The 26,359-nt window shown below is 39.6% G+C and overlaps 3 protein-coding genes across 3 annotated transcripts; 1 reads left to right on the forward strand and 2 right to left on the reverse strand.

Moving 5' to 3' along the window:
- Positions 1-127: 127 nt before the first annotated feature.
- Positions 128-8,768, reverse strand: LOC146472265 (uncharacterized). Its single transcript, XM_085119657.1, has 6 exons — positions 8,678-8,768; positions 6,363-6,573; positions 5,014-5,091; positions 3,507-3,744; positions 2,536-2,867; positions 128-2,064 (listed from the first exon to the last, which is right to left on the reverse strand). Exons 2-6 carry the CDS (start codon positions 6,460-6,462, stop codon positions 1,028-1,030), a joined length of 1,785 nt encoding a protein of 594 aa, XP_084975783.1. The 5' UTR covers positions 6,463-6,573; positions 8,678-8,768; the 3' UTR covers positions 128-1,027.
- Positions 8,769-13,794: 5,026 nt separating this feature from the next.
- LOC146472266 (uncharacterized) lies at positions 13,795-15,990 on the reverse strand. The gene has a single exon (XM_085119532.1). It carries the CDS (start codon positions 15,988-15,990, stop codon positions 13,795-13,797), a length of 2,196 nt encoding a protein of 731 aa, XP_084975658.1.
- Positions 15,991-17,586: 1,596 nt separating this feature from the next.
- On the forward strand, positions 17,587-24,924 carry LOC146472267 (uncharacterized). Its single transcript, XM_085119533.1, has 7 exons — positions 17,587-17,842; positions 18,766-18,818; positions 19,214-19,286; positions 20,878-21,031; positions 22,129-22,266; positions 22,833-23,922; positions 24,148-24,924. The coding sequence occupies exons 1-7, from the start codon at positions 17,587-17,589 to the stop codon at positions 24,922-24,924; spliced, it is 2,541 nt and encodes an 846-aa protein (XP_084975659.1).
- The last annotated feature ends 1,435 nt before the right edge of the window (positions 24,925-26,359 follow it).

Raw genomic sequence — 26,359 nt, forward strand, 5'->3', positions numbered from 1 at the left:
TAAGGGATTAGACTGGGTTTTTGTGCGCTCTTATAGATCAAATTGGTGAGCGGTACGTACTAAATGCCAGTCAAGGTGATTTTGTTTGGACGAAAATTCAGTGGTGAACAACAAAGCAATCGAGTGCTTCTCCTCGGGACTATCGGTCTGATAGTTGCCCATTAGAAAGTTTATTTTCTAAAAACTAGAATTTATTTATGATAAAAAAATTGCTGACTCAGAACAAATAGCTTTTTTCAGAACGAAATATTCAACGTTATATCAACGTCTTCTTCAGCCGTTTCGGATGTTGTTTAATAATCGATCAAGTGATCATACATCCATCCATGATTTTGTTCCGAAAAACTATTTGATCTGAGACAGTATTTTTTCATCATTGTTATATTTACAGAGCAGGAAAATAATCCTTTCGGTACATGTATTTGTTCAGCTTTCTGCATGTTAATTACTGATACTGAGATAACCTCTCGACAAAAACACTGAGTTGTTTACATAAGCAATGATGGCTGGACTAATCGGATCCGATTGTTCAAAATAGAGGCAAAGTGAATGCTCGCTAACAGAGTGGTTTCAATTAAGAGTTCAAAGTAATCTCAAGTTTTCTTTGGTTTTGCCAACCACGGCTCGTGATTAGTTAAAAAAGAAAACTCGTGCCACTTTCTCAACCAATGATATTCAAAACCCCAACCAATCGTGGCTTGCTTGCACGCTTTTTTACCCCACTTGGCTCATTTACAAACGTTAAATTGTATTTACTTTGAATTTTGGTTGGTTCGTTATTTCTCACGCATCATTTCGTCAAAATGCTGGCGTAATAAAGAGCATAATTTAATCAATGGTATGTTGTTAGAAGAAAGAAAAAGTTTGGAATGCTGACAGAAAACTTATAAAACTTGTTACAAAGCTGACTTTCAATAGAACTGCACTGCTGTCTTGTATTGGTAGAAGTTCAAAAATAACAAAAAGAGAATAAAGTTGAAAGTAAAAGAAAATTTGGAAAGTGAGCTTATTAAAGTCCATTTTCGTCTTACTGATCGTCAAAAGCCTCGTTTTCAAGAACATCGTCATCACTCTGCTCCTCATCTTCCTCGTCATTGTCGTCATCATTCACCTCTTCTTCCTCTGATTCATAGTTGCCATGCCTACGTCTCTGTTCCTCAGATTCCACTGAGACTTTCTCATGCCGTGACTCCTCATACATGACCCTCACACAGTGGGGCTGATTCCGAAGGTCCATAAATTCCCACCCGAAGTGTGACCCTCCAGGTAGCGTCTTGCTGATGTTCCTGTAGTAGGCAAATTTATACCGGGGTCCATGATCCTGCCAGTTTGACCAGATTTTGTCGAGAAAGGAGTGATGGCACCAGAATTCGGGAGCCACGGCTGACTCGTCTTCGGACATGGTTCCACCAATAGCATTATGCAAATCATTGTGCATATATTTCCTAACACCAGCTTCAAACTTGCTAAATTTACTCCAAGGAAGTTTATTGAGGTTTTTGACGTACTGTTCTCCAGGTAAATGTGCGTGATAATCAAATTCTCTAGATAGGCAGTTAGAATTTAGCCATGTTGGTAATGACCATTTTCCTGTCCTAAAAGGCCCAGTTCTTACGCAGCCATTACGAGAGTCACCGTTCCCGCCCAGACCATGAGAACCCGAATTCCAAATATCCCGTATGCCTGTGTCACGCCACAATCTCTTGTGTGACACGGCTCGTGCCCAGTTCCAGTAAGGCACAGTCACACGACAGTCTACATGTCTCAGAAGATTTTCGAATATAAACAGGTACCAGCGATGCCAAGGAAAAAAGAATTCTTTTTCGTGGATAGGTTCAAATAGCTTTGGGTGAAGTTTAGTGACGAGATCATAGGTCCTTCTATAAGGGTCTCTCTTGGATACTGTTTTAAAGGCCCTCACGAAACGTTGACGCTCCTCAAAGGGCATTTCTGTGAAGTCTTTCCTTATTCTGTAGCAATTAGTAGGTCTTCCATCTCTACAAAAGCAATGGCGATTGCATTCATCGAGCACTCTTCCATCACCGGAACAGGAGTGATTAAATCCTAAACAAATTTAAAAAAAAGAGCTTATAAGGCGCAAATATCTATATAAATATATTCAAATGTATAAACAAAAAATAAAACTGATAAATTAACCTTTTCATTTTTGAAACGGTTGGCCCCCCACACCCACACCCACCTTCTTCCCTCCCCACCATTAGGCTCTTCAGTCATCATGGTGGCGAGGTTGCGCCTGGAACCCAGACCAACTGAGTTGATTTTAGGTGAAGGGTCAAACAGATATAGCACCCGGTCCTTCAAGTAGGGGGTTTGGGCGAACTGCAGCTAGTGACCTTTACCTCTAAATGTTTTAAGCATTACTCAAACCACGGCTCTTAAATACAAATCGTAACTTTTCTTGGTTCATATATTCGTAACTCGTGACTTGTAGCCTTTTTACGAAGATGTTCTTCTGGAAGAAAGGGAGGTGCGACCATCGGAACAGCTCTTTTCTCGTATTTGAAAAGTATTTACCTTTGTCTCTGAAGGCTTTAGCCAATCTCGAAAGATCTTGGAAGTCTCTAACTTGGAACACGTGACTTTGGAATGGTTCACTGGCAACTTTATTTGGTAGGTTGTTGGTCACGTGTTTGCCAACTATCAAAAGGAACACCTCTACTCCATTGTCTTTCAATGCTTTCGCGGGACGTATGGCCGCCGGCGTTGTATAGCTCAAGACACCTCTCTCTGCTATGATGAATAACCTTTGATTTACTGTGGGTTTTTCCTTTTTCCAATGTGGATACAGTTTTGATTTGATAAAACTGAGAAGATGACCTAATGAAGATCTTCGTCCTTTCTTAAACCTGTGAAATAGAGAAGAAAATGCGGTGGAAGCAGCTTGAAGTTACAAAACTGATTACATGGCTACAACTAAGACTAGTCAGTACAGTAGGTTGACACTTGCTGTCAACGTGGTCGCTTAAAAGCTGAACTGTAAATCTGAAGGTTGCGAGTCCAATTTCTATTTGCAACACCAGCTGAAGTTGTTTTCACAGTAGAACCTAGGAGAAAAGGGCATCTCCTTTGTCTCGCTCCCAATTTGGATCTGTAACATATTGAACTTGAGGGCCTGCAAGGGTTAAGGCGAATTGATAGGCCTCGAAATAGTAAAAGTTGTTGTGAAAATTTAAGCAGCATAAGGAGCATACACTTGACGTTTCATGACCAGAGATTTGTATAGGTGAATTGATTTTAACGTATTATTAAGTCTTAATCTAGGTATTGTACACCAGAGGTCTTGATGATTGCAGACAAAAGACAATTTTATTAGTTACTACGCGTCATTCAAGTCAAGGCCGTCTTCACATCGCATTTCAAATGTAATCGAACTGCAGTTTGATTTTGTTGGAAAGGTGAAAAGAGCCAGGGGCAAAAGTTTACGTTTCTTGGCTGCCTCGTAAGTTTCTGCAATATCGAACTTTTCCCCAATTTCTTGTCTTTACCTGACGGATGAGATACCCTTCAAGGTGCATTCCATGTTCAAAAATTGGTACGGACTGAAATTGAGGCGCGGGGCGGACGAGTGAGTTACCATAGCAACCCTTGTTCCTGAGGGGGAAACGCTAAACTCTTGCACAACGTGCTTAACGAAGGTCTTGATTAAAATGAAGTTCCTGGCTCCTACGGTGGATGATCTTGGTATAACTATTGTGAGCTGTGTACGAGGAGGTTGACCTGTCCCTGTAAAGATAAGAAGATATTGAGGTGATGCAATGTGATTAGAGTGCTGTGTGCCGTTTCGCTGGTTTGAAGTGGCAAGGCTTCCAATGAACGATTTGCTAGTAATCAGAGACCTATGTTTTGCGTAAAGATTTCTGGGATCGTCACGGAGCAAACACAGCAGTCGCCAGAAAGAAATGTATGGCGTAAAGTTGTTTCTCCGTCAAAAGCAGTGATTTGGGGCAAAGAATAACGGATTTTCGCCGTGATTTTGTGAGAAGCGAAGGTGACTAATATTGGTGTGTGGAAATTGTAGGATTTTGTGTGATTAATGCGATGAAATCTATCGATAAACACTCTTTCTTGCAAATCTACTGAATCTACATCAAGTAATGGTCTCGAAATAATACAAACTTAGGTATAAATTTGAGGGGATTTACTCAATAAAGCCTTTTCAGTTTTCAGTTTTTAGTTCTTTGACGACTTTGCGGTATCCTTAGAAAAAAGCCTTCTGATGGCCTCCGTCAAAGCTGTCCAATACAAATTAAATGCAAAACTGAGGAGAAGATAAGTTTGTTTTCATGATCATTTTATGATATGATTTATTGAACAGTTTAGACGACGTACAGCTGTCAGCCTATGTTGTTTACTGTTGTGTACCAGAGGAATAGGCAACCTATAAAAATTGCAAAATTAATCCGACTTTACTTTAGCTTTTATTTTTGCAGCTGCTGAGCTCTCTCTTTTTAAAATATTTATTTAAGTACTCCACAAGCGAACATGCTAGTTTACGGTGTGTGAGGTGACATGGAATATAAGGGTTTGGATAAGGAGGTTAGTTTCTAAAGAAAAAGAAACTGTGGTGCTACGTCGGTTGGGAGTTCACACAAATGTTTGGTTTATCAACAGAGTCGATAACTAAAGGTTAACAAGCCACCTTAAAAGATTCATGTGCTGACGTTTGGAGTGTTAGCCATTCGCTCTAACGAAGGACTGACGCTTGAAACGTCAGTACTCAAATCTCTTTACAGTAGTGGCCAATTTATGTTTAATTATCAACTCTGTTGATAAACCAAATATTCAATATTATATAGGGTTGTTGAGCTATTCTGCTTTCACAGTGTAACATCTCGACCCAATGGAAAAAAATGAACATTGATTGAATGAATTCTTCTTGACCAGGCATCCTTGGGGCAGGGCCAAGCGACACCGAGCGAGATGAGAGCGTGATAGAGAGCGAAGCTACCAACATGTATCCACAACAGGCTGGATGAATCGGATCATACTCACCTTTATTTCGTTTGGCTGAGTGAAAAAATCTCACAGATAAAGCTTCAGCTGTAGAGTTCATTGAAGGAGCAGGCATTCCTGGAGAAAACCAAATTCATTAATTACGGTATCTACTACATATAGAACTGAATTGCAGTGAAAGGTTGTCTTGATTGAGAAAAATAAGTAAATCGTGCGGTCTTTATGAGTTCTCTGACAAAGACGTTAGAGGTGATTCACGAGATTATGTCAAGTAAAGTCGCAAAGCTTTATTAACCTTAAGTAGTTTGAAATTCTCGCCAACTCCCTCAAGTTTTTGCTTTAAGGTTTTGTGAAAGTCACACAAGCTACAGCTATTTCAATTAACGTTGTCGGATCAAAGTTTAAAACTTAAAGATATCTCCAAAGAGGCTGCCACCTCATCCATTTGATATCCTAACATTTCTTTCATCCAAATGGCTCCCCATCGTATATCTTCACTGGACGGACGAGGCATAGCTGATTTTGATGAACTTATTCATAAAAAAATCCACAGAATCTTGAGATTTTGTCTTACAGCTTTATACTTTCATCCGATGACGTTAATTGAAATAGCTGTATACAATTAGTTATGGAGATAGTTATGCAATTTACAATTCACGTAAGCTGTTAATCACGGTCAAACGTAAAAAGTAAGGAAAGTCCTTTGAGAGCTCAATGATGATAAGTTTTGATGTGAGTCCGCAGGTTTGCTAAATCATTTTATCATATTTACTAAATAAGTTTCAAGTTTTTGAAAGTGAAGCATTTAAACATCTTACAGTCTTGCTGTTCATGAGGCTTCAACTGGTATTTATTTATTTAATTATTTTATTCTTTTCCTCTTCTTTTTTTAAATGATTAATCAGTTGCTTTGCCTAAGCTTTAGCGCCAACCTACCTTCTATATTTAAACATTATTTAGGCTTACTCAGCTCGATTAGCTTTTCAGTTATTCTGAGTAAATGTTACCTCTTTTGTATCAATATATTTATGTTGTAAATTAAGTTTACTAAAAAAAGCTTGTTGCTGTTGTTGTTGTTAAGACTGATCGGCACTGTATGTCAATAATTATTGTTTGAATACGTAACATACTTCACTTTAAAATGATAAAATGATTAAATAAACCCGCAGAATTACAAAAAACCTATCATCTTGGAGCACTCAAAGAATTTTTTTTTTATCTTTAACATGTTAATGTAAACGCGGTTAATATTAGCTGATACAAATTCTTTCCCAGGGTTCCTAGGGAAGAACGAAATTAGATGATCTAAAACTGCTACTTGTCGTTGCCATCATCGGTCGCCTTAAACTTACCAGCTAGTTTCTAAAGAGAGGTGTGTCTTAACTTACCCTTCCTCTCCTTATCCGTGCTTTTTCCAGTTACGTTAACCGGGAATGACGTCAAGAGAAGACAGGTTAGAAACCAGTTCAGACTGTGACATGGTGTCATGGTTGTTTGCCCCAGGCTCTTCTGCCGCGTACTATCCGGAACTTTCAGTTTGTCATCGTTGATTTCATTCTCTCATCCTAACGAAATGAGCTGGAATTTTCCCTGCCATACCTTCAACCAAAACGCTACAGTGTAAATTGGCTTTATTGTGTCTGCAAATAGCATTTTTTTTTATGTTTCCAAACAGAACGAACTTTAATTCTTTAAGCCAAATTTGACAACAATGAATACTTGGCTGTCTAGATGCAAGGGAAGACCTTAACCACTAACGCTCGGTACAATCATGGATAATTATTATTCAACACATTGCAACACTCCCCAAATTAAATATGGTCATGGTGCATAAAATATTCGTCGCGACAGATATCCTGCGGTAATTTCTTTTGTCGGGGAGAAAATGGCAAAATAAAGATCGTCTCCAACTTTTCTGCAATAAAACTGTGCTTTGTTATCAATGTGTTGAATAAAAAAAATCCTGTTCAATCTTGCGGAACATCCCCTGATTTTAGCCAGTATCAGGCGGATATTCCGCGCTATTTTGCAGGATAGTTGTTAAATGATTGGAAAGTATATTGCTATTTTAAAAATAAGCAAGCGTTATTTAGCGGTGTTGATTCACCGTATTGTGTGTCAACGAGAATAAGCTTTGAAGTTTTTTAAAAGGAGCAAATTATTTCTACTCAAAGTGAACTGATACGGTATGACTGATTTAAAATGAAACGTGGGAAACTCGCAAAATATTTATCCTAAGCTTTTGTCGAATTTCTTTTTAAAACGATTAATATAAGCCACGTGTCTTGCTACCTGTTAACGAATTTTAAAAGTTAATCAGTTTTCTATGACGTTTGGGCCGAATTTTTGTGGAGGCGACAATGAATTTCAGGACTCCTTTTAATAACAGAGTCAGTTTTGACTTTGACTGGATCACCATGGCATGAATAAATAAAGGTATATAATACATGCGATAACTGAATAATTCACAACGGTGTTTGTGTACATTATCTATGTACGTTGTGCATTCCTGTGCACCTTAAGAGCATGAGGCAAACTTCAATTGACGTTGAAGTTTTTCTCTGTATATGAATCCTTTCGTTTAATCGGATGTTACTAACTGCTGGACTTAAAAGAAAAAGTACCTCTTCTAATTCTACTTCGAAGGAGAATTTACTATCAGTCGGTTACTTAATAATAAGGTAACGTGCGTATTCGAGTTGAAGAAATATAGTTACACTGTCACTGTTTGTCTATGTGCGAACGTTGAAAGCGTTATTGACATATTAGCTGATTTACAACAAACTTCGTCTGAGATTTATAACTGAGACTCCGCTGTTAGACTGATTAAAAAGAACATTCAACCCTTTAACCCCTAATATCAAAGAACAAATTCTCCTATATTGTCCCCATACTTTTCTTATAAAAGTACTGGGGAGAAGTTATTAAAATATCAAGAAAATTCACCTTGGGTGATCATATCCTTGATTCAAAATACATAGGATGTTGTCTTCTGTGTTCCCTGATCGTTTTGTGCCCTTTTAAAGACATATTTGTCTAATCTAACCCAGTTTGATCAGGTTCTAATGTTTTAGCTGAAAATTTAAGTTGCAGAGCGTTTTAGGAAACTTAATTTTATTCCCCGAATTTACGAGCTGATGTTGGTTTTACGAAGATGCCAGCTGACCTGTTTTCGAATTTTTTAATTAATGACATCTTTGCCCCTTCGAAAACGAAAGGAATTAGCTTTCCTGTGTTACCAAATTTTTGAGCTGGGATTTTGTCGAAGAAAACTACAGATCTTCTTCAGTTTTACGACTAAATCCGAATTTCTGAGGCGATTAAAGGCCATCAGAACAAACATCCACCCACGTCTTGCTCCCGTCTGGCTTCATAGCTCCGTCGGTACAGCAACGGTGATCAAATCCGGAGGTTGTGGGTCCTATTCCCCTTTTTTCTTTGCTTCCTGTTTTCTCCCATTTCCCTACCAGGGCTTACGGTTAGTACGAATTCCAAGGGGTTAACTTAAGCTTTTTAACATCACACCAAAGGGTTAATTCTCTGATCTATTATTTAGGAAATATATCGGCATAGTTTCATGATTACTACTAGATACCACCGAATAATCAATGGTTATCAGTCACTTAAAATGCCCAAAGAGCGTGCTATGATATCTGAATGATATCAACATTGTAAAACTACATAAGATTAGGTTACTACTTGCCTAGTTCATCTTGTTCCTTGAAGAAAGCTTTCTTCGAATGCAGTGCTTTCAGTCAGGACGATAAAGGCAGCGGCGGAATAATTAATTATAATTATACATGAATGACAAAATGAATTAATTATTCTGAGTGACGCAACTGGGCTTAAAATGACTTTATTTACTCAATGACTTTATTTACTCAAGTCATGCCTTGAGAAAATAAACTTTGAAAAGCACTTGAGAACGGCATATGATGAAAGGGATTGAACGCCAAGAAACTTCTTCTTGAACTCAGGGGTTGAATAAGCATTGATATTACAAGTAGAAATTTGATAAAATAAATGTGATGGTATATTTCCAGCCTTGTGAATAAATGAGAATGATGTATTATTCTAGAAAGGGACACACGCATACTCGGAAAAAAGAAATCCGAGTGCTCCTATCAGGAGTCGAACCTAAGACCTTCCGATTACTAGTTCGGATGCTCTACCACTGAGCTACAGGAGACTCGTGGGAGCTAAGGCCGTTAAACTTGGTTCATGGGACAAATATCCTACATACTGCTAGCATTTGAATGTCAAACATATGGTATATGAAATAAATGTGATGGTATATTTCCAGCCTGGTGAATGAATGAGAATGATGTATTATTCTAGAAAGTGCCACAGGTATACTCGGAAAAAGAAATCCGAGGGCATATGGGAGAACACCACACCCGTCCCCCTTCCACCCACCACCCTCTCTTTGCAATGATGGATATCACAAGGAACGCGACATCTTTTAAAGCGCTTCAACGCTTCCAAACAACATTGTATGTTGGGAAAGGGAATTGGAAGGAGACGCGATGTAGGCGAGAGTGTAACAACATCTTGTCACTCATTGGGGCCATTCGCAAAGACTTGTCTTGGTCCAACAAAGACGACGATGAACAAAACGTTATGACAAGGCATAAGATCGCCACTTTTCTTAATTACTAGAAGACAGACAGACAGAGAGATTTCAGAAACGTGCGTTGCTTTAAGTTTAACCAAATTATTTTGAATTTGCGTAAAGTCCTGCCTGAGAACTCCATTTGCAGCCGTCAGGGAAATTGTAATATTTTTTGAATTGTCAAACATTTTTTTTTATTGTATAGGGAATAGGGAATATAAGAACGGAAAATGGAACATTAAAAGTCTTACCGTAATTAAAAGGTTCACACTTGGTAGTACACTCGCTGTTAGTGCTTGAGGTTAAAACTGCTTTTTTCTGCCCACTAGGCCATTAAAGGTTTCTTCTGTGAAAGGCATACGAGCTGACTAAGACTGATGAAACAATTTTTTGGTACACAAGATGTTATGGACCAGGTATTGGTTTTCAAATCGTTTGCTTTTGTGAAAAATGAAAAATGTTTTGATTCAGATGGCAGATGTCATAATCAAGCCAAAATAAATGGTTTGTATTCATTTATCAAGGCCTTGAGCGAAAACAAAAATAGTGGCTTTAAATGCTATTGACAGGATGAGTTGAGGAGCTTCATTCTTCGTCAAATGATACGAAAGGAAAGATGGTAATTTAGACAATTGCGAAAGCAAATAATCGATTTGTTTTCAAGTGACTCAGCCTGCCGAAACACAAAATAAAATGTGAAGTGTGAAAGACCTGCATGTAAAGAACTTATCCTCTACTTTTTATCGAAAAATAAAACGATTCTGTGTTTAGGTCATTTATGTAGGTGTAAAATGAAATTCCAGCGCAAAAGAGAATTAGCAACAATAAACGAAATCTCAGAATCTTTGAGCGCGCAGTGAGATTCATGGACTCTAATGAGATGCATCCCCCTTAAGACAGTCATCACAAAGTGTCCTCTAGCCGCGATCCTCACTTATAAGACTGGAGAAACTCTCAAACATGAAGTCATATGAAAATGACAAATTTACGTGCGTTTCTGGATATGTGTTCTTATCTGACTGTCAAGCGTTGTCAAGGAGCGAGGTTTCTTGGAAATATATAGCAGTTAAGAGATCGCCCCATTTTGAATTGGACTCAAAGGGCCAGTTATTTCTGCAGAATCTAAAAAGGCCCCGTCAGTGGGCCTCCAAATCTGTTTATAAGTGGTTTATTTTAAGTTGATACTGAATAGTTTTCTAGTCTTTGATGCAATCCTTCTTGCTATAGTCAGCAGCAGATCTAGACGATGTTTAAATATCATTTTTGTTGGCGAAATTGAAAATGGCTTAGAACGTGGTTTTGTTAAACACCGTCTAAAATGTCTTTTAATAACTGACCGACCCAACGAGTTTAAAATCTCGTTTGTCTACGAATTCTCATTCATCGTCATTGACTCTCATGAGCAGTCTCAAAAAATGCTATCTCTCGTTTTTTATCGTTGCCCTGGTTTGGTCTCTAAGTCTACTGTTCTCTCATTGACTTTCATTCGTTTTCAAAGAGTTTAATTTCCCGTAAGCTATTCCCCTCTTCTGAGTGGGCTATAAATATGTTACTGACTCTAAAATGGCAACCTAAAAGAGTTTGAAAAACTTTCGTCAACTCTGACTTTCGGTTGGCATCGGCTAACTGTTGTGAGCTGTCAAAAACTCCAGTGAACGCTCTCGACTACTTTATATTATATTGCGTTCGTTTGCCCCAGCCCGCCGCAAGTAACCTGTATTTGGTTTAATGGAAGATAAAACCTCTTACGCGCGCTCTTGTCTGTTTACTGCTTGTCTACTAATTAAAAATCCATTATAGGAATTTGTGAGAATTTAGTCGTGAATCAATGCTAAGGATTTGTTTACTGTCACTAGAGAGGTCTAGATTAAAACGTTACATTTTAGTTGCTTTTCGTACGCAATTCAAATATTTCCAGCGGTTTGTTTTTCCTTAGAAACGTTTATTTTCCTCTTGTTTATGATTAAGCACGGGTGTTTCATAGAGAACAATTTAAACAACTTGTCAGGAAGCCCCCCTTGTATTTTTTATGTGGCTTTTACTGCGAGGATCTCAAATCCCTGAATTCACTTCAGAGCAGAGAGGTGGGAGCTAGGCGGTGTAACTAAGTGGTTAGAGGCGCGGATTCTCTGGCGTAATTCGGAGGCTCCAGGTTCGAGTCCGCTCTCTGACCACCAGCTGTAGTAACCTTAGTAGTACCCTATTACCTCTGGTACGTCTTGTAAAGCCCCTGCTAGTTGGAATTTTTCATGAATTTCTGTTCTGTTTGTTTAATTTCTTTTTACTACACGGCTCCACAAGCTTCTTAGCTTTAAATCTCTCAGTTAGTACGCGCGGTGTGATTGGTTAATTTTCCGGGTCGTATTTCACTGTACGGTCCGCTAAACGTAAAACTAGTTTCCTTTCCCGTTCGCCCGATTAACCTCAGATATATAATAAATATCTTACTAACATCATTTTCTTGGTCCGTACTGTTAATTACGGATCCTCGTTTTTCCCGTCGATTCAGCGGGAAAAAACTTGTTCATTGCGGTACGGACCTCGAACTAGTTCGGTAAGTAAGGAGTATTTACTCGCCCTTGTTCAGAGAGTTTTTTGGCCAGTTTTGCTCCACCTTCGAAAACCAAAAATTTTAAGGTTATTGCTTTGAGACCGCTCCGCACTTTCCTGCTAAAATCATTTAAACAAAACAACACCCAACAGGACAATTTTGCCTTAGAGATTTCAGTCATCCACAGATTGAAAAGTTGAAGATACATTATGTACATGACTTGAGGTCAAAATTGCTCCGCCAAATTCTGCAAATAATATTAAAATATATCTGAACTTCTTTTAAACTAAAATACCTTAATATCCACCCGGTTTGTGGTGAGACATACCACTATACAGCATTTATATGTCAGTTTCCCGCTGAAGGCCTTCCAGAAGTCGTTTGAAGTCATCTCAACTTGTACGAGAAAATTCGTCTCGTCTTTGCTCGGAAGAAAATTGACTACATGACTCTGGTTAATTTCGCGTTTGAGTTGCTTGAAAAAATCAGAATTTTTTTGTTTTATTTATTTTTCAGTTGTTTGTTTGAATTTATAAGCTAATTACTGGTGACAGGTTTGTCATTTCTAAACGTTTTCCTCTCTTTCATAGGCTCCCCAAAATCAGTTCAAGCAGATTCAAGCGGAACCCGGTTAAATATTGACTAAAATTGTCAAAATGACGAAGAAAGACGATATTAGCTGGAGAAAAGAAGCTCAAAAAAAAACTTTAAATCGAGAATGGTCTTATGGCTCATACAAGGTGTTGTCTTCTCTCTTGCTTATTGTTACTACTACCCGTTGACTTCATCATCATCATTTGGTCCTTTTCCCTTTAAGGGAAATGGGGCCTTGCGTTCTTTCTCTCCAAGTGTCACGGTTTCTGGCACAGTTACTTGCTTCCGTCCATCCATTGAACCCAAGTTCTCCTCTTTCCTTCTCAACTGTTCTTCTCCATGTCTCTCTAGGTCTACCTCTCCTGCGTTTTCCTTCTGGTGTCCAGGTTAGAGCTATTCTTGGGTTCTCATTTGCCTTCATCCTTAGTATATGCCCGATCATTTTCCAGCGTCTTCGCTTTATCTGATGGGAGATCTCCTCCATATTCGTCTTTGATCTTATCTCTTCATTGGATACTTTCATGGGCCAGTAAATTTTCAGAATGCGTCGTATGCTCTTGTGGAGGAAGACATTAAGCTTGTTCTCGTCGCTTTTGATTATTCGCCAAGTTTCGCAACCATAGAGTAGGACAGCCAATACATTGGATCTAAAAATCTTCAACTTGGTGTTGATGCTGAGTTGGCTGTTCCTCCAGATGTTCTTTAAGTTGCAGAAGGCTGCTTGAGCTTTCCCTAGCCTGGCGCTTATATCTTCACCTGCACCACCAGTTGATGTTACTGTGGCACCAAGATAAACAAATTTCTCAACCTCTTCGATGTCACTTCCTTCCAGATGGATCTTTAATCCAGGATTGACATTCCATTTCATTACCACTGTTTTTCCCAGGTTAATCTTCAGCCCAGTCTTCTTCCCGTTTGTGTTAAGATTTTCTAGCTTCGTTTGCATGTCCACTATCCTGCTTGCAACAAGAGCCACATCATCAGCAAAGTCTAAATCCTCTAACTTGCCCGTGAATTGCCATCTTATTCCAGTTTGCCTTCCTTCAAGAGTCCTTCTCATGACCTAATCAATCACAAGAAGAAAGAGAAAACCAGACATGCAACAGCCCTGTTTCACCCCTGTCCTTACATCAAACCAGTCGTAACTTCCAGAACCATCTACAACAGCACATTTGCTCTGTTCATACATTGCCTTTACCATCGTGATCAATTTTGATGGAATACCGTACTCTCCCATTATTCCCCATAAAATACCTCTGTCAATGCTATCAAAAGCTTTCTCAAAATCCACAAAACAAACATACAAGTTGGCATTCCATTCAATTACTTGTTCAATGATGTTTCTCAGAATGAATATCTGTTCAACTGTCCCCCTTCCTCTCCTAAACCCTGCTTGTCCTTGTCTAAGTCTGGTGTCAACAGCGTCCCCAATTCTTGTGATAATCACTTTGCCGAATACTTTTGCGGCCACAGGTAGCAGTGTTAGTCCTCTCCAGTTTCCACATTCCATGAGATTTCCCTTCTTGGGGAGGCGAATGATCAGCCCACATCTCCAGTCATTAGGTACTCTTTCACTTTCCCAGATCTTCAAAAGCAATTCGTACAACACAGCTACTGTAGTTTCAATATCTGCCTTCATCAGTTCTGTTGTCACGCCATCAACACCACCAGCCTTTCCATTCTTCAGTTGTTGTATAGCTGTCCTGATTTCTGCATGTGTAGCGGGACCCGTTTCAATTTCGAGTGTTTCATAAGCTTCACTCTCCACTTCTGATCGCGTGGGGGGAGGTCTATTCAGAACCTCAGCAAAATGCTCCTTCCACCTTTTCTTTACCTCTTCCTCTTTTGTTAGTAGAATGCCTTCTTTACTCCTTATGGAGTCTGTTCTTCTATTTGGTTTGTTGCAAAGCTGTCTTGTAGCATCAAACACCGCCTTCATATTGCCCGTTTTGGCTGCTTTCTCTGCGTCACTAGCAATCTGGTCAATCCAATTTCTCCTATCTCTCCTTAGTTGCTTTTTTACTTCTTTGTCTTTAGCTTGGAATTCCTCTCTGTATGTTGCTTTTAGTCTCTCTGACCTGGTTGAATCCACTTTAGCTTTACAAGATCTTCTTTCGTTAATTTTCTTCCAGCTTGCAGCGCTTATCCAGGGCTTACTCTGTTTTTTCCTGTATCCTAGAACCTCCTCAGCTGTTTTCTTATAACTTTCCTTTATATTAGTCCATCGAGTCTCTATGTCTTGCTCATTGCCTTCTGCGCTTTCATCAGCTAAACAGCTAAATCTGTTCCTCAACTTAATTTGAAACTGCTGCCTTACTTCCGGTATTATCAGTTTGGCTGTGTCATATCTCCTGGAATTCCTTGTATTTCTAACTATCCCACGCAAACGAAGTCGTACAGTTGTGATAACTAGGTTGTGATCACTTCCACAGTCTGCGCCTCTATAAGATCTCGTATCCCTCACTGATCTCTTGAATTTGCCGTTCACTGCCACATGATCAATTTGATTTCTAGCCCTCCCATTAGGAGCAGTCCAAATGTATTTGTGGATGTTCTTGTGTGGGAACATTGTTGACACAATAGCTAAGTTGTTAGCTGCGCAAAAGGAGACAAAACGAACACCATTTTCTGACCGCTCATCTCCAAACCCATGCCGTCCCACCACACCATTTTCCCCTTCCTGCTTAGCCCCGATCTTAGCGTTCCAGTCGCCCATCATCATAATCATGTCATGCCTCGGAATCTTGTCAGCAACCCTCTGTAACATATCATAAAAGCTATCCTCTGTCTCTTCATCCGCCTCATTCGTTGGTGCATATACTTGAACCACTGTCGTTTTGATGAATCTTGATGTGAATCGTGCAGTCACAATTCTATCACTAACTGGCACCCAGCCCTCTAAGCAACCAGCCGTTTGTTTGGTCATCACAAGTGCAACGCCACTTTGGTGTATGTTATCATCTCTTCCCGAGTACAGAATAGTTTCGCCAGTCCGTGTCTTGAGCCGTCCAGAGCCAGACCATCGGCATTCGCTAATGCCCAGGATATCCAGGTTGTACCTTTGCATCTCCCTAACTACTTGGGCTGTTTTACCCACGCTGTACATTGTCCTAACATTCCAATTTCCTATGCGGAGCATCTTTTTGGGGTTAGCAAATGACTTGATCAGAGTACAGGCTTCCTTTCGGATTGGGCGTGTACCCGTCATACCACCGTCGCCCCATTTGATGTATTCATCTTCTGGAGTTTGGCAAGTCATTGTACTACTCCCGAGATAACACTCATTGATTCGAGAATTTAAGGTTTCCGTAATCTGTTACTTTTTACAAGAAGGGGTGATTGGCCCCAAGCTAAACCTACTACCGGTAGGAACGGTGGGTTATTCTCTGTCTGGGCTCTACCTCTTGACCAATCCGGCAAGGTTGAACCTGCCAGGGACCAAGGTGCCAGCCGGCATAGCTCTAAAGGTCACTGAGCCTCACAAGCTTCACCACCACGTCAAGGTGATAACCCACGGTGACGATATTAGCTGGAGAAAAGAAGCTCAAAAAAAAACTTTAAATCGAGAATGGTCTTATGGCTCATACAAGGTGTTGTCTTCTCTCTTGCTTATTGTTACTACTACCCGTTGACTTAACACTAAGAAAAATATTATCCCATCAGTATTACCAGCAACTCATAAGGGAGTTAAAACGCCTAACACGTGCTTATAATTATGGCGTGCGAATATTCAGTTTTGTTAATTCTATAAGTTACCATATTCGGAAATCCCGCCATTTTAAACAGAGCGACTGCGTCACAAAAATGAAGGGATCTGATTGGTTTATTAATTTGTGATTCATCTACCAAATATGGTACACAGGAGATTGAATATTCGCACCCTTTTGGTAAAAGAAAAGATGTGTGATTTACATGTTTCAACCCTTATGGGTTTCTGTTATCATGAAATTTACGTTTCTCTAAAACGTGATGGCCTGTTACCAGGCTTTTTTTCCCTGTAGCTCTAATGTTTAGGCTTAATTGGGGCTTTGGTAGTGACAAAAAGAAGCTTGAAACGGTTTCAAAAGTGGAGACCTTTAGAAGCGCATCGTTTTTAGTGTGGACCGATGAAAACGGAGACTTTTGAAAACGATGGCGGAAATAGGGTCACCGACGACATCGGCTCCAGTCCAAATCCGAGCATCTAGACATGTATTTGAACGTTCTAGTGTGTATAGGAGGTGAAAACAATGCAAAAACGTTATCTTGTGTATCTCGCCACGTTTTTAGCGTGATGAAAGCGGAGACCTTTGCAGACGCTATAATGTGGACAAGGTCGGCCTAAGAGTCGCACCAAGGAGAACTGTGCAAAGACCGTTTTGAAGATCAATGCATCAGTTTTGAGTGATCACGAAGCCGAAAAGTTGGTGCTGATAAATGTGACAATTGAAGACATTATGCCAGGATGAATTTAAAGCGTATCTGGGTGTGTGTTGTCACATTCTGAAGCCCGTGACCTACCAAATACCAGCAAAGCCAGGGTTGCTTTGGAACTTTTAAAAACAAAAGCAATCAAACACCGGCCAACAACGGCAAAAAACAAGCAGCATGAAAAAAGGATACATTTTGATGAAAACATACCTACAGACTATTTTGTACGCGTAAAACACAATGGTTAAATGCAAGGTGTTGCAATCCAGAGGTTGCGATCGGTTCGTTGGAATGTACCATCAGTATACTGCTATCTTTTTCCTGATTCCCTAGAGTGAGACGTTATTCACGCCATGTAATTTATAAACCTCTTTTAGTTTACTTCGAGGAGACCGTTTGCCAATTTTGCAGTACCAGATTTTCAATTCAAAGAAGACCGTTTCAAATGGAGCGCTACAACAAAATCAGACCAATTGGTTCAGGAACTTTCGGTCAAGCCTGGCTGGTCGAGTCATTGGTTAGCCGGAGAAAGTACGCGTTAAAAGAACTTGGTGTCACTACGATGTCAGAACAAGACCGCCATCTTGCATTGAACGAAGCGAAGATTTTAGCGAAACTTAAACACAAGAATATTGTGCGATACAAAGAGGCATTCGTTGCTCAAGGAAAGCTGTGCATCGCCATGGAATTCGCTGAAAAAGGTGAGTTAAAATTTTCTGATATAGGTTCGCAGTTTCGGATTAAATGTTTATCTATTTTGTGAAAGTTGGTTTTGCGGATTATCAGGGATTCCGAGAAATTGCTTATTAATCGTATAATTTAACGCTGCCATTTAAAAGAGAAATAATTGGAAAGTTCACAGAAGTTTGAAACGCCGTCGACAACGCATTGACTGCAAATGCCTATATCAGGTTTGTTAATTTATATGGAGAAAAAATAGGAAAACTTTAGAATATCCAGCCTGTCCAACATGGTGTTCTCTGTTGATTTATGACAATAATACCTGCGCCAATTACCATTTCAATTCTTAGCCAACGTTTGGAGGAAAGGTTAGCACGCAGCCCCAACGTTGATCAAAAATACATCACTGCCATACTAACCCTCTTCCAAAAACGTGAGCGTGAAGAAATTTTGAGTCCAAAAAAATGTAAACAAAAATGAACACATTAATTTGTGGGGCTGTGCAGAAATCTTGCCCGTTTGGCTTGGCGTTTTTGCATTTCGCACTACACACGGTACATGGCGTCTTTCTCCCATTTAGACCGCTCCTTTTTTGGGGGGGGGGGGGGGGGAGTGATTTGGGACCGGACCTGGGTTAAGAGTGATAACCATCCCCCCTACTCCCCCCTCACCTAATCACTGCCAAGATTTAGAGTATTCAAAGCTGTGTCAATGAACCTCAATCAGAACAGCGTCATCCCACAGCAGGGATAATGTGGTCATACCACGTGAGAATTACGTCATGATCTTCAAAGGGCGACATTGTTGGATAGCGTCTTAGGTCTGTTAATTTTTCCAGAACTTTTGGAAACTGGTAAAATTGAGCAAAAAGAAATAAATAACAACATGAAACAACACTAAACCGATCTGAAAATATTAAAAATATTTTTTTCTTGTTTTACAGGAGATCTGTACACAGTAATCAGGGAGAGAAATGGAGCATATTTCTCAGAAATGGTAAGTTTGTAAAATGGTTAGAGGAAGATGAACTGCCATTAAAACTATACAGGAAACCTTGAAGATACAAAACACACATCTGAAAATATGGCTGATTACATATTCCTTGCTTTCTGAGGACGCGCGCTGGTTCTAAATTGAAAATGATGGGATTTGGATTTTCTACTCCACCAGAAATCGTCAAGTTTTCCGCTCATGAAATCCTTCCATTTCGTCGACGATAATCAATAAAACATCTTCATTGCAGACAAAAAACAAGTGACCTAGAGTAAGTCTAGAAATTCTAAGCAAACCGAGAAAAATATCCTCGTGTGCCATAAGACTTATGCCTACACCATTAAGTTCCACCAGTCTCTGGAGGTATTCTAGTTGTATATTTCTGTTGAACTTTTCAGCAAATTTTAGAATGGTTTACACAGCTGTGTCTTGCCCTCAAGTATATCCACGGACAAAATATTCTTCATAGAGGTTAGTACATTATATTGTAACTAGTTCTCGTTTTCACTACACGCTCAGAAGAGACCTGAAAACGACTGAAGTCATATTCATTCGAAAAACTCGTTTCCAGACTCCTCGCGCCAGCTCTGATTGCCCGCCTGCGTCTCAGAAAATGTTTCAGGTTCAATTAAATTTTGCCAACATCTAAATCTGTTTTTTGCAAGGATCGGTTTAGTCAGCTGTGTGCTTCCACGCGCTTGTCCATCTAAGTTTTCTTGTTTATAAAAACATATAGATGGCTGTTGATGATCATTGTCGTTTGAGCGAGGAAGAAGGCCGAAACTCTCGTGTTTTAAACAATAGTAAAGGAAACAAAATTCTGCTCTCAGCTCACTTTGATAATTATTAATATTGAAGAGAAATAGACCATTTCCGAGTTGCTTTGAATCTCGTTACGAAAGCGAGGCTAAGTGCAAAGCTTTTCACATGAACAGTGCATGAAGCCTCGCTAACGAGGTTCAGAGCAACTCGGAAATGGTCTATTCTTTTTGAATTTTCTATTTTAATATTTCCTTTTCTCAGAAAAAAGGTATCAAACACGGCGTGTTATAATTTTGCCTCCTCATTCCTGGACTAGTGTACTTTTAAATCAAAATTCCGTTTCTATAGTTAACTGAGATGTGTCAAAGGAAGCCGTATCCTTTCTATATAGAGGATATTACATGGCCGCGCGGAGATACGAAATTTCTCTTCGAGTGTTGAAATGAGTGAGCGCAGCGAACGAGTGAAATGTTTTTCAACATGAGAAGAGAAATTTCATATCTCCAAGTGACCATGTAATTTTCTTTTTATTATATAAAATCCTCACAATACAGCAAAATATGCTCTGCTCTATATTTCAAAAACTAACGTTTGAAATTGAGCTCATAAGCTTACAGTCAGTTGTTTATTTGTATCAATCGTAAACCAGGCCGAGTTATGTCAATTCAAAGTAAGACTAAGCGAAAAGGCCACAAATAAAATCTATATAAATAGAAAACCGATAAACAGGTAGGTTCCTGGTATAAACTAATGGCATATTAAATATGTTTAGAAATTTGGCTTGCAGTAACAAGTAAATCTGAACATACCGTCCTAGCTTTCATTGCTGCTTTCAACTACCCTCACACAACTCGACGTCGTACGCAGTTTTCCTCCTTGTATTCAGATTTTCTTGTTCTTCTACGAATTCGATCAGTTTCTTATCTGTGATCTCGGCAAATCTGCTTGAACTTGTCTCCATTTTAGAATAAACTTAACTTCGACCGTCGCGAAAAGACCAACTCAAAAACTCCCAAAAGACCAAACGACAGCTAAACGGCGGAAACCCTTCGGAAAACAACAAGTGCTTGACAGCGTGCAAAAATTCTGCGAGCTGATTGGTCAAAAATGATATCACACATGTGTGGATAAAAATGATATCGTCACTGGCGGGATAGCGTTTTTATTGATTTGCTACCACTCGGTATACCACTAAATTTTATATAATAAAGATGTTTCTCTGTGTTCAATATGGGGACTTAATTGTTAACCAACCTATGTTCATAGAGTAACTAAAAATGATTCTCGTTTTGTTTTTCAGACCTCAAAACCCAAAATATCTTCCTTAGCAAGGATGACGTCATTAAGCTCGGAGATTTCGGCATTGCCCGGATGTTGAATAGTACTTTGGATCATGCGCAGACGACCGTAGGCACGCCATATTATCTGTCACCTGAGATGTGTCAAAGGAAGCCGTATCCTTCTTTCAGATTAATTAAAAAATATTAATAAATTTATCTCCTGGTACTCTCTCTAACCATATGCAGAGAGGTTTTTATTGATATATTTAGGCATTTGGCCGAGAATCGCCCAAAACTGTGATTCTCTATCTTTGATCAATTGAGTTGCTAGATAACGCGACATGTTCAAAAGGGGAAAGTTTAAAAACATTAAAATATATCCGGAAAGCTTTGATTCCATTTTCTGATTCCACAAGAAGACTAAGAAAGTCTTGGGGTAATACTGATCTTGATAGTTTTCAAATCGATTTCTCTCGTTGCTAATTTCTTCTCTGATTTGTGTGGCATTTGATGCTTGAGGTATGAGTTACCTTCTCGGTTATACACTTGACCCCCCTCTTGAACATTCAAAGTAAAGTATCATGCCTTATTTACAGATTCACACAACTCTAAGGACAACTTTTTAAAGTTTCGTTTTGTGTGAGTTTACTCGAGTGTGTTTGCAACGATCTATAATCTTCAAGTACGCTCCGAAATTGTTATTCATGTTTTGAAGTTGTTTTGAAGTGTTGACAGGCCTAACACGACTCCTGCTGGTGTCACCCATGTTGAGTACTTGACCTTTAGAGTTTGGCTCTTACGAGTATGTCTTTTAAAGATTTTCCTCTCTTGTAGGATACAATCGGTGGATCCTGATAAAGTAAAGGTGGATCCTGATAAATTTCTTTCAGCAAAGGTTGATTCTCGATTAAATGCCATTTGCTCATTAAGATTTTCTTTAAGTTTGGCACTGATGGATTGTATTGTGTGACAAAAGGCAATATTTTCTTGCGCATTTTCGGTTTCTGACTAAGAGCCGATTTCCTGTCTTTAAATTGAACATCTGTGAGGACTTTATCGACCAGAACATCTGGGTAGCCTCGTACACGCAAACGTGATTTAAAATCTTTTATATTTTCTTCAAAAAGACTTTTAGAAGAATTGGTTCTTAAAAGTCTAAGGGCTTCGCCCTTGATGAATCGTTATTCTAATGTGCAGCCTAAGCGTTATTATAACTGAGAACATCATGATGTTACACAGTACTGTTTTGTATCCTTAATTAACCTTTATAGTTATAATCACAAAAGCGATATGTGGTCGCTTGGCTGTGTGTTGTATGAAATGGCAACACTGAAACACGCTTTCAACGCTAACAACTTCTCGGCCCTCGTTATCAAGATTTTACAGGGGCAATACCCACCAACTCCAAGGTATATTATTACAATCATAAAAGCAAAAAAAGAGCTTTTTTACACTGGCGTCGGCTTTCTCAACACGGTAGCAAACAAAAGTCGATATCTAGGCCCTGGGCCCGGTTGTTCGAAAGCTGATTAACGTTAATTCCCGATTAAAAATTAACCGAGGTTCTTATCTCGCTCGTTAAAAATGTTTTTAAAAGCTAATTTTGGGCTAATGGTAAAGAAAAGTCGTAAGTCATAACTTACAGACAAAAATCTTTGGAAGAATCTTTATTTATTAGTAATTAAACTTGGGTCAAAATTCACTTTAATCCGGGATTAAGTTAATCGGGCTTTGAACAACCGGGCCCTGTATGGCATCCTTTCACAAGCACTATTTTGGATGATGTGGCAGTGGGAAATTGTTCAGGTAGGTTCGTAGATGGAATTCTAACTTTTGTTTGTTTGTTTTTCAAAAACAAAACAGTGTCCTGCCGACTCCCCTAATCAGTAATCGCTGGTTTTCAGTCAAAGTTTAATTTAATTTACGTCCCTTTTCCTACGTTGTTGTGGGTAAATAATCATCCATATCATTTCAGGTTTTATGGACCACTTCTTGAGGACTTAGTTTCCGTGCTGCTGCAAAAAAACCCTGAAGACAGGCCCTCAGCGAAGCAGCTACTTTATGTCCCTGCAATGCAGCCTTACGTGAAAAGGTTCCTTCTGAGTGAGAGAGAAAGAGCTGATAGCGTTGCCTCCGACATATCTGATACCTCCTCAAGGTCGGGTCCCAACTGCTCTCTGATGTGTAGCCCTGAGAGACACGAAAAAACAAACGACGGTATAAATATTGCAAGTAATGTTTCTGATAATTCCGTCACCTCAAGAGAAGCCAATCAAATTAAACAGAATCCGAGCATAACCTTGGGAGATTCCAAAGTTAATCTATCTCGGGACAGAAAGATATCGTCTAGCAACACTTCGAAAGCGCGGGCACATTTTGGAGTATCTGAAGACAGACCAAAACAGCGAGAGAATCCCCCAGTCGCTGACAATACAGAAAAAGCGCTGCGCAATTTTCCCGCGCTTGACAACGTACCAAAGACACGGGAACAAGCTCGTGCGTCTGGCGATGCTGCAAAAGCGCGGGAAAACATTCCCGCCTCTGAGAACCTTCTAAAATTGAGAGAAAAATTGCGTTCAAGGTATTCGGTTGATACGAGGGAAAAAAGCTATCTAGCTTTAGCAAACGCACAGCAACGGAGGCATTCAGAACAGAATTCAGCTTGCTGCCAACCAGCGAGTAGAATTCATAAGGAGAGGATTCATTCCCAAGGAGCTCGATTTGGGGAGATTTCTGAAACAGAGGATGATGTTTTCGCCAAGAATCAAGCAACAGTAATTCCTTTTAGAAGCAAAGATACCCCCTATGTGACAAACAGGCGTGGATTAAATCAACATGCCGTAAAAGTAACTCACTCTTCCAACAGTAAGCTAAGTTCGGTGGCGGAACAAAGACGACAGAAGCCAGCGATATCAGTGTGTCAGCCGAAGTGTAATGAGGACATGCGCACGAGAAAACGCCACCAATCTGCTTTAACAGTGCTTGATAGAAACTGCTGGCCAATTGATTATAAGCAACGGAGGCTCTCAAGCCGATCTGGAAGCACCGATAGAGACAAGGAAAACGTAAGTAATATTGCGGGGTAATATTGGCTGTTCTGTATATTGATATTTTAGTTCCGTTGCACTGTAACAACATCACAACACAGAAAGGTGCTTCTCAATTGCTAAGGTACTTATAAAACTGAGTCTGTTACGATTCTGTTCCGGTTTTACACATGGTCCTTCGCCTGCTTGCTTGCTTTGTCTTTCTTGATTAATCAGTAATCTGTTAACGATCTTATTTTTCAGAGGGGGTTTGTAAGTGCGCATGCCCCGGTGACTGCGAGGCATCGCTCCTCTTCCGGTGCGTTGAAGCAAATCCAAGCCTCAAACATGACAAAACAGAAAACGGTAAAACCTGGCCGAATGGGGACTGATTACAAGTGTGAGAATACAAAAAGGACGTATACAATTTCACACGAACGGAAATCATCTGCGTTTGAAATCCCAGAAGTTGATGGAGAAAAGCATTGCAATGACGAAAGCCGAAGCTGGAAAGATAGAAATGAAACTTGCAGCGGAGAAGACGGGACTTGTAAGGAAGCAATCGGAAGGGAACGAAAAACTGTGCGTGTTTCGCAGAAAGAAAAGTGTACGTTAGCTGGTGAAACTGTAGAAGATGAAACATCTCTCAATCTGCAAAATGGAAAACTGGCAAATTTAAGTGAGGAAAAACCTGGAGATATTCTTCATTCAAACAAAAAGACCACTGACTTGGAAGCAGCAAATGAAAGCAATGTTCAAACCCCACCCTGCAAGTTCACCTTCTGCGAAAAAACTTTGCATCTTGACAATGTTTCTTCCCATGATTCAGTGTACTCCCACATGGAAGCTTTGCGCATGCACTTGGAGAAGAAATTAGGTACCAAGCTTTTGACCGCGGTGTATCGTTACGTCACCAATGTGCCATCTGAAGAGCACGAAAGAGTAAAGCAAACTGTTATGTGCATGCTTGGGGAACAAAACATGACGTATTTTCCTGTTTTACTTCAACTCGTCGCTTGCGAAGCAATCTACTTTCATTGACAAAGAGAATGCGAAAAAGCAATTTATTATAGGACGTCAACCAAGGATTTTATTGCAATCAAGATAATTATACGTTATAGTACTTTATTTATTATACGCTTGGGAAGTCTAACGTTCCGTTTTATTTCAATTGTGGACAATTTTAAAGATGTTATATTCCATATTCCACACATGATATTAAATCTAATGTGTATTATAGTATATTATTTATATTAGACACTTTTATAGTTCTCATTATTAAAGATGTAAAATCAAGCGTTCTGAATGTGTTGATGTGCTTTATCTCAGTTATAACCGTCTTTGCCCAAATACAACTTTATGTAACCACCCTCAAGATTCTCTGGACTGACACTTCTCTTGCCAGCTGCATCGTCCCTACCTCTTACTATCCACAAAATGGAGATTTTATCAAACAAAAGAGGTCGAAAACTCCTGTAATTCTGTGTATTATTTTGAACATTACATTATCTTTGAATTGAGAGTAGCAAAGGCTTAAACCTGACCACAGGCTCACCCATCTGCGTGGTAGACTGTGCAGGTACTAGCGAACCATCACCTTTAATTTTGAAAGGCTTATTTAATAACTTAAAGCTCAACCGTCACCACACAAATAGAAAATAGTAAGCCTGTGGGTTGAACAGCTTGATTTGTTGGACTTTTATACAGCCTGCGAGGGGGCTCTATAAGCACAGGGTCGACAACATTCTTACTGCACGAAAATTCAAGCCGATCGTTAGACTTGCCTATACGTCGAAAGCACAAGTCAGGGTGCGTTGGTGTTGTATTTAGGGCGTCGAACGTCAGATCTAATGGCCAATGGTTCGAACCTAGTTCCAGTTGCCGTCGTGTTATTTCCTCTAGACAAGAAACTTTGCTCCACATTGTCTCTCTTCACCCACTATGAGGTGTAAACATGGGTACCGGCAACATACTGCTGAAAGTAACCTTGCGATTTACTAACATCGCATTCGGACGGGGGAAGGGAGCGTAGCAATACTTCTTGTTACTTCATGCCAAAGAAACCGGGATAAGCTCCAGCCACGTTAGCCACCTATGGCGTTAACGATTTACTTTTTAAACAGTTTTTAGCAAGTTAATTTCGTAAATGTTTTTAAGTTGAGGATCTGAGCGCAAAGGACCTTCATTAAAGTAGGCTTTAAAGTCTAACCCAGGGCCCTAACCTAGCATGAGGCAAGACGAAGCACTTACCTCGCTGATGTACGAATGGTACGATTGGTACCAATGGAGTGAGCTGGCATTCCATCGGTACACCATTGGTGAAATGCATTTCATTAACACATGTAAGCCGTTTGAAAGTTGAACGAATGGTCGATTGGTGCCATTGGTACCATTGGTACAAATGGAAAAGTAGTCAGTCGATTGGTTAAACATTGGAATCTGCATCTCAAAACAAACGTCATGAATTGAATATATT

This window comes from Pavona decussata, unplaced genomic scaffold, assembly GCF_977016875.1.
Source record: "Pavona decussata unplaced genomic scaffold, jaPavDecu1.1 SCAFFOLD_100, whole genome shotgun sequence".
Classification (NCBI taxonomy): domain Eukaryota; kingdom Metazoa; phylum Cnidaria; class Anthozoa; order Scleractinia; family Agariciidae; genus Pavona; species Pavona decussata.

Excerpts from the sequence above, each read along its gene's own strand:
- LOC146472265 (XM_085119657.1), bottom strand. The coding sequence starts at position 6,462 with ATGACACCATGTCACAGTCTGAACTGGTTTCTAACCTGTCTTCTCTTG. Across the intron at positions 3,745-5,013 it reads CTCAGCCAAACGAAATAAAG|GGACAGGTCAACCTCCTCGT; the intron begins GTGAGTATGATC and ends TTATCTTTACAG. Across the intron at positions 2,868-3,506 it reads AAGGGTATCTCATCCGTCAG|GTTTAAGAAAGGACGAAGAT; the intron begins GTAAAGACAAGA and ends TCTATTTCACAG.
- LOC146472266 (XM_085119532.1), bottom strand. The coding sequence starts at position 15,990 with ATGACTTGCCAAACTCCAGAAGATGAATACATCAAATGGGGCGACGGT.
- LOC146472267 (XM_085119533.1), top strand. The coding sequence starts at position 17,587 with ATGGAGCGCTACAACAAAATCAGACCAATTGGTTCAGGAACTTTCGGT. Across the intron at positions 21,032-22,128 it reads GAGATGTGTCAAAGGAAGCC|TTATAATCACAAAAGCGATA; the intron begins GTATCCTTCTTT and ends TAACCTTTATAG. Across the intron at positions 23,923-24,147 it reads CCGATAGAGACAAGGAAAAC|AGGGGGTTTGTAAGTGCGCA; the intron begins GTAAGTAATATT and ends CTTATTTTTCAG.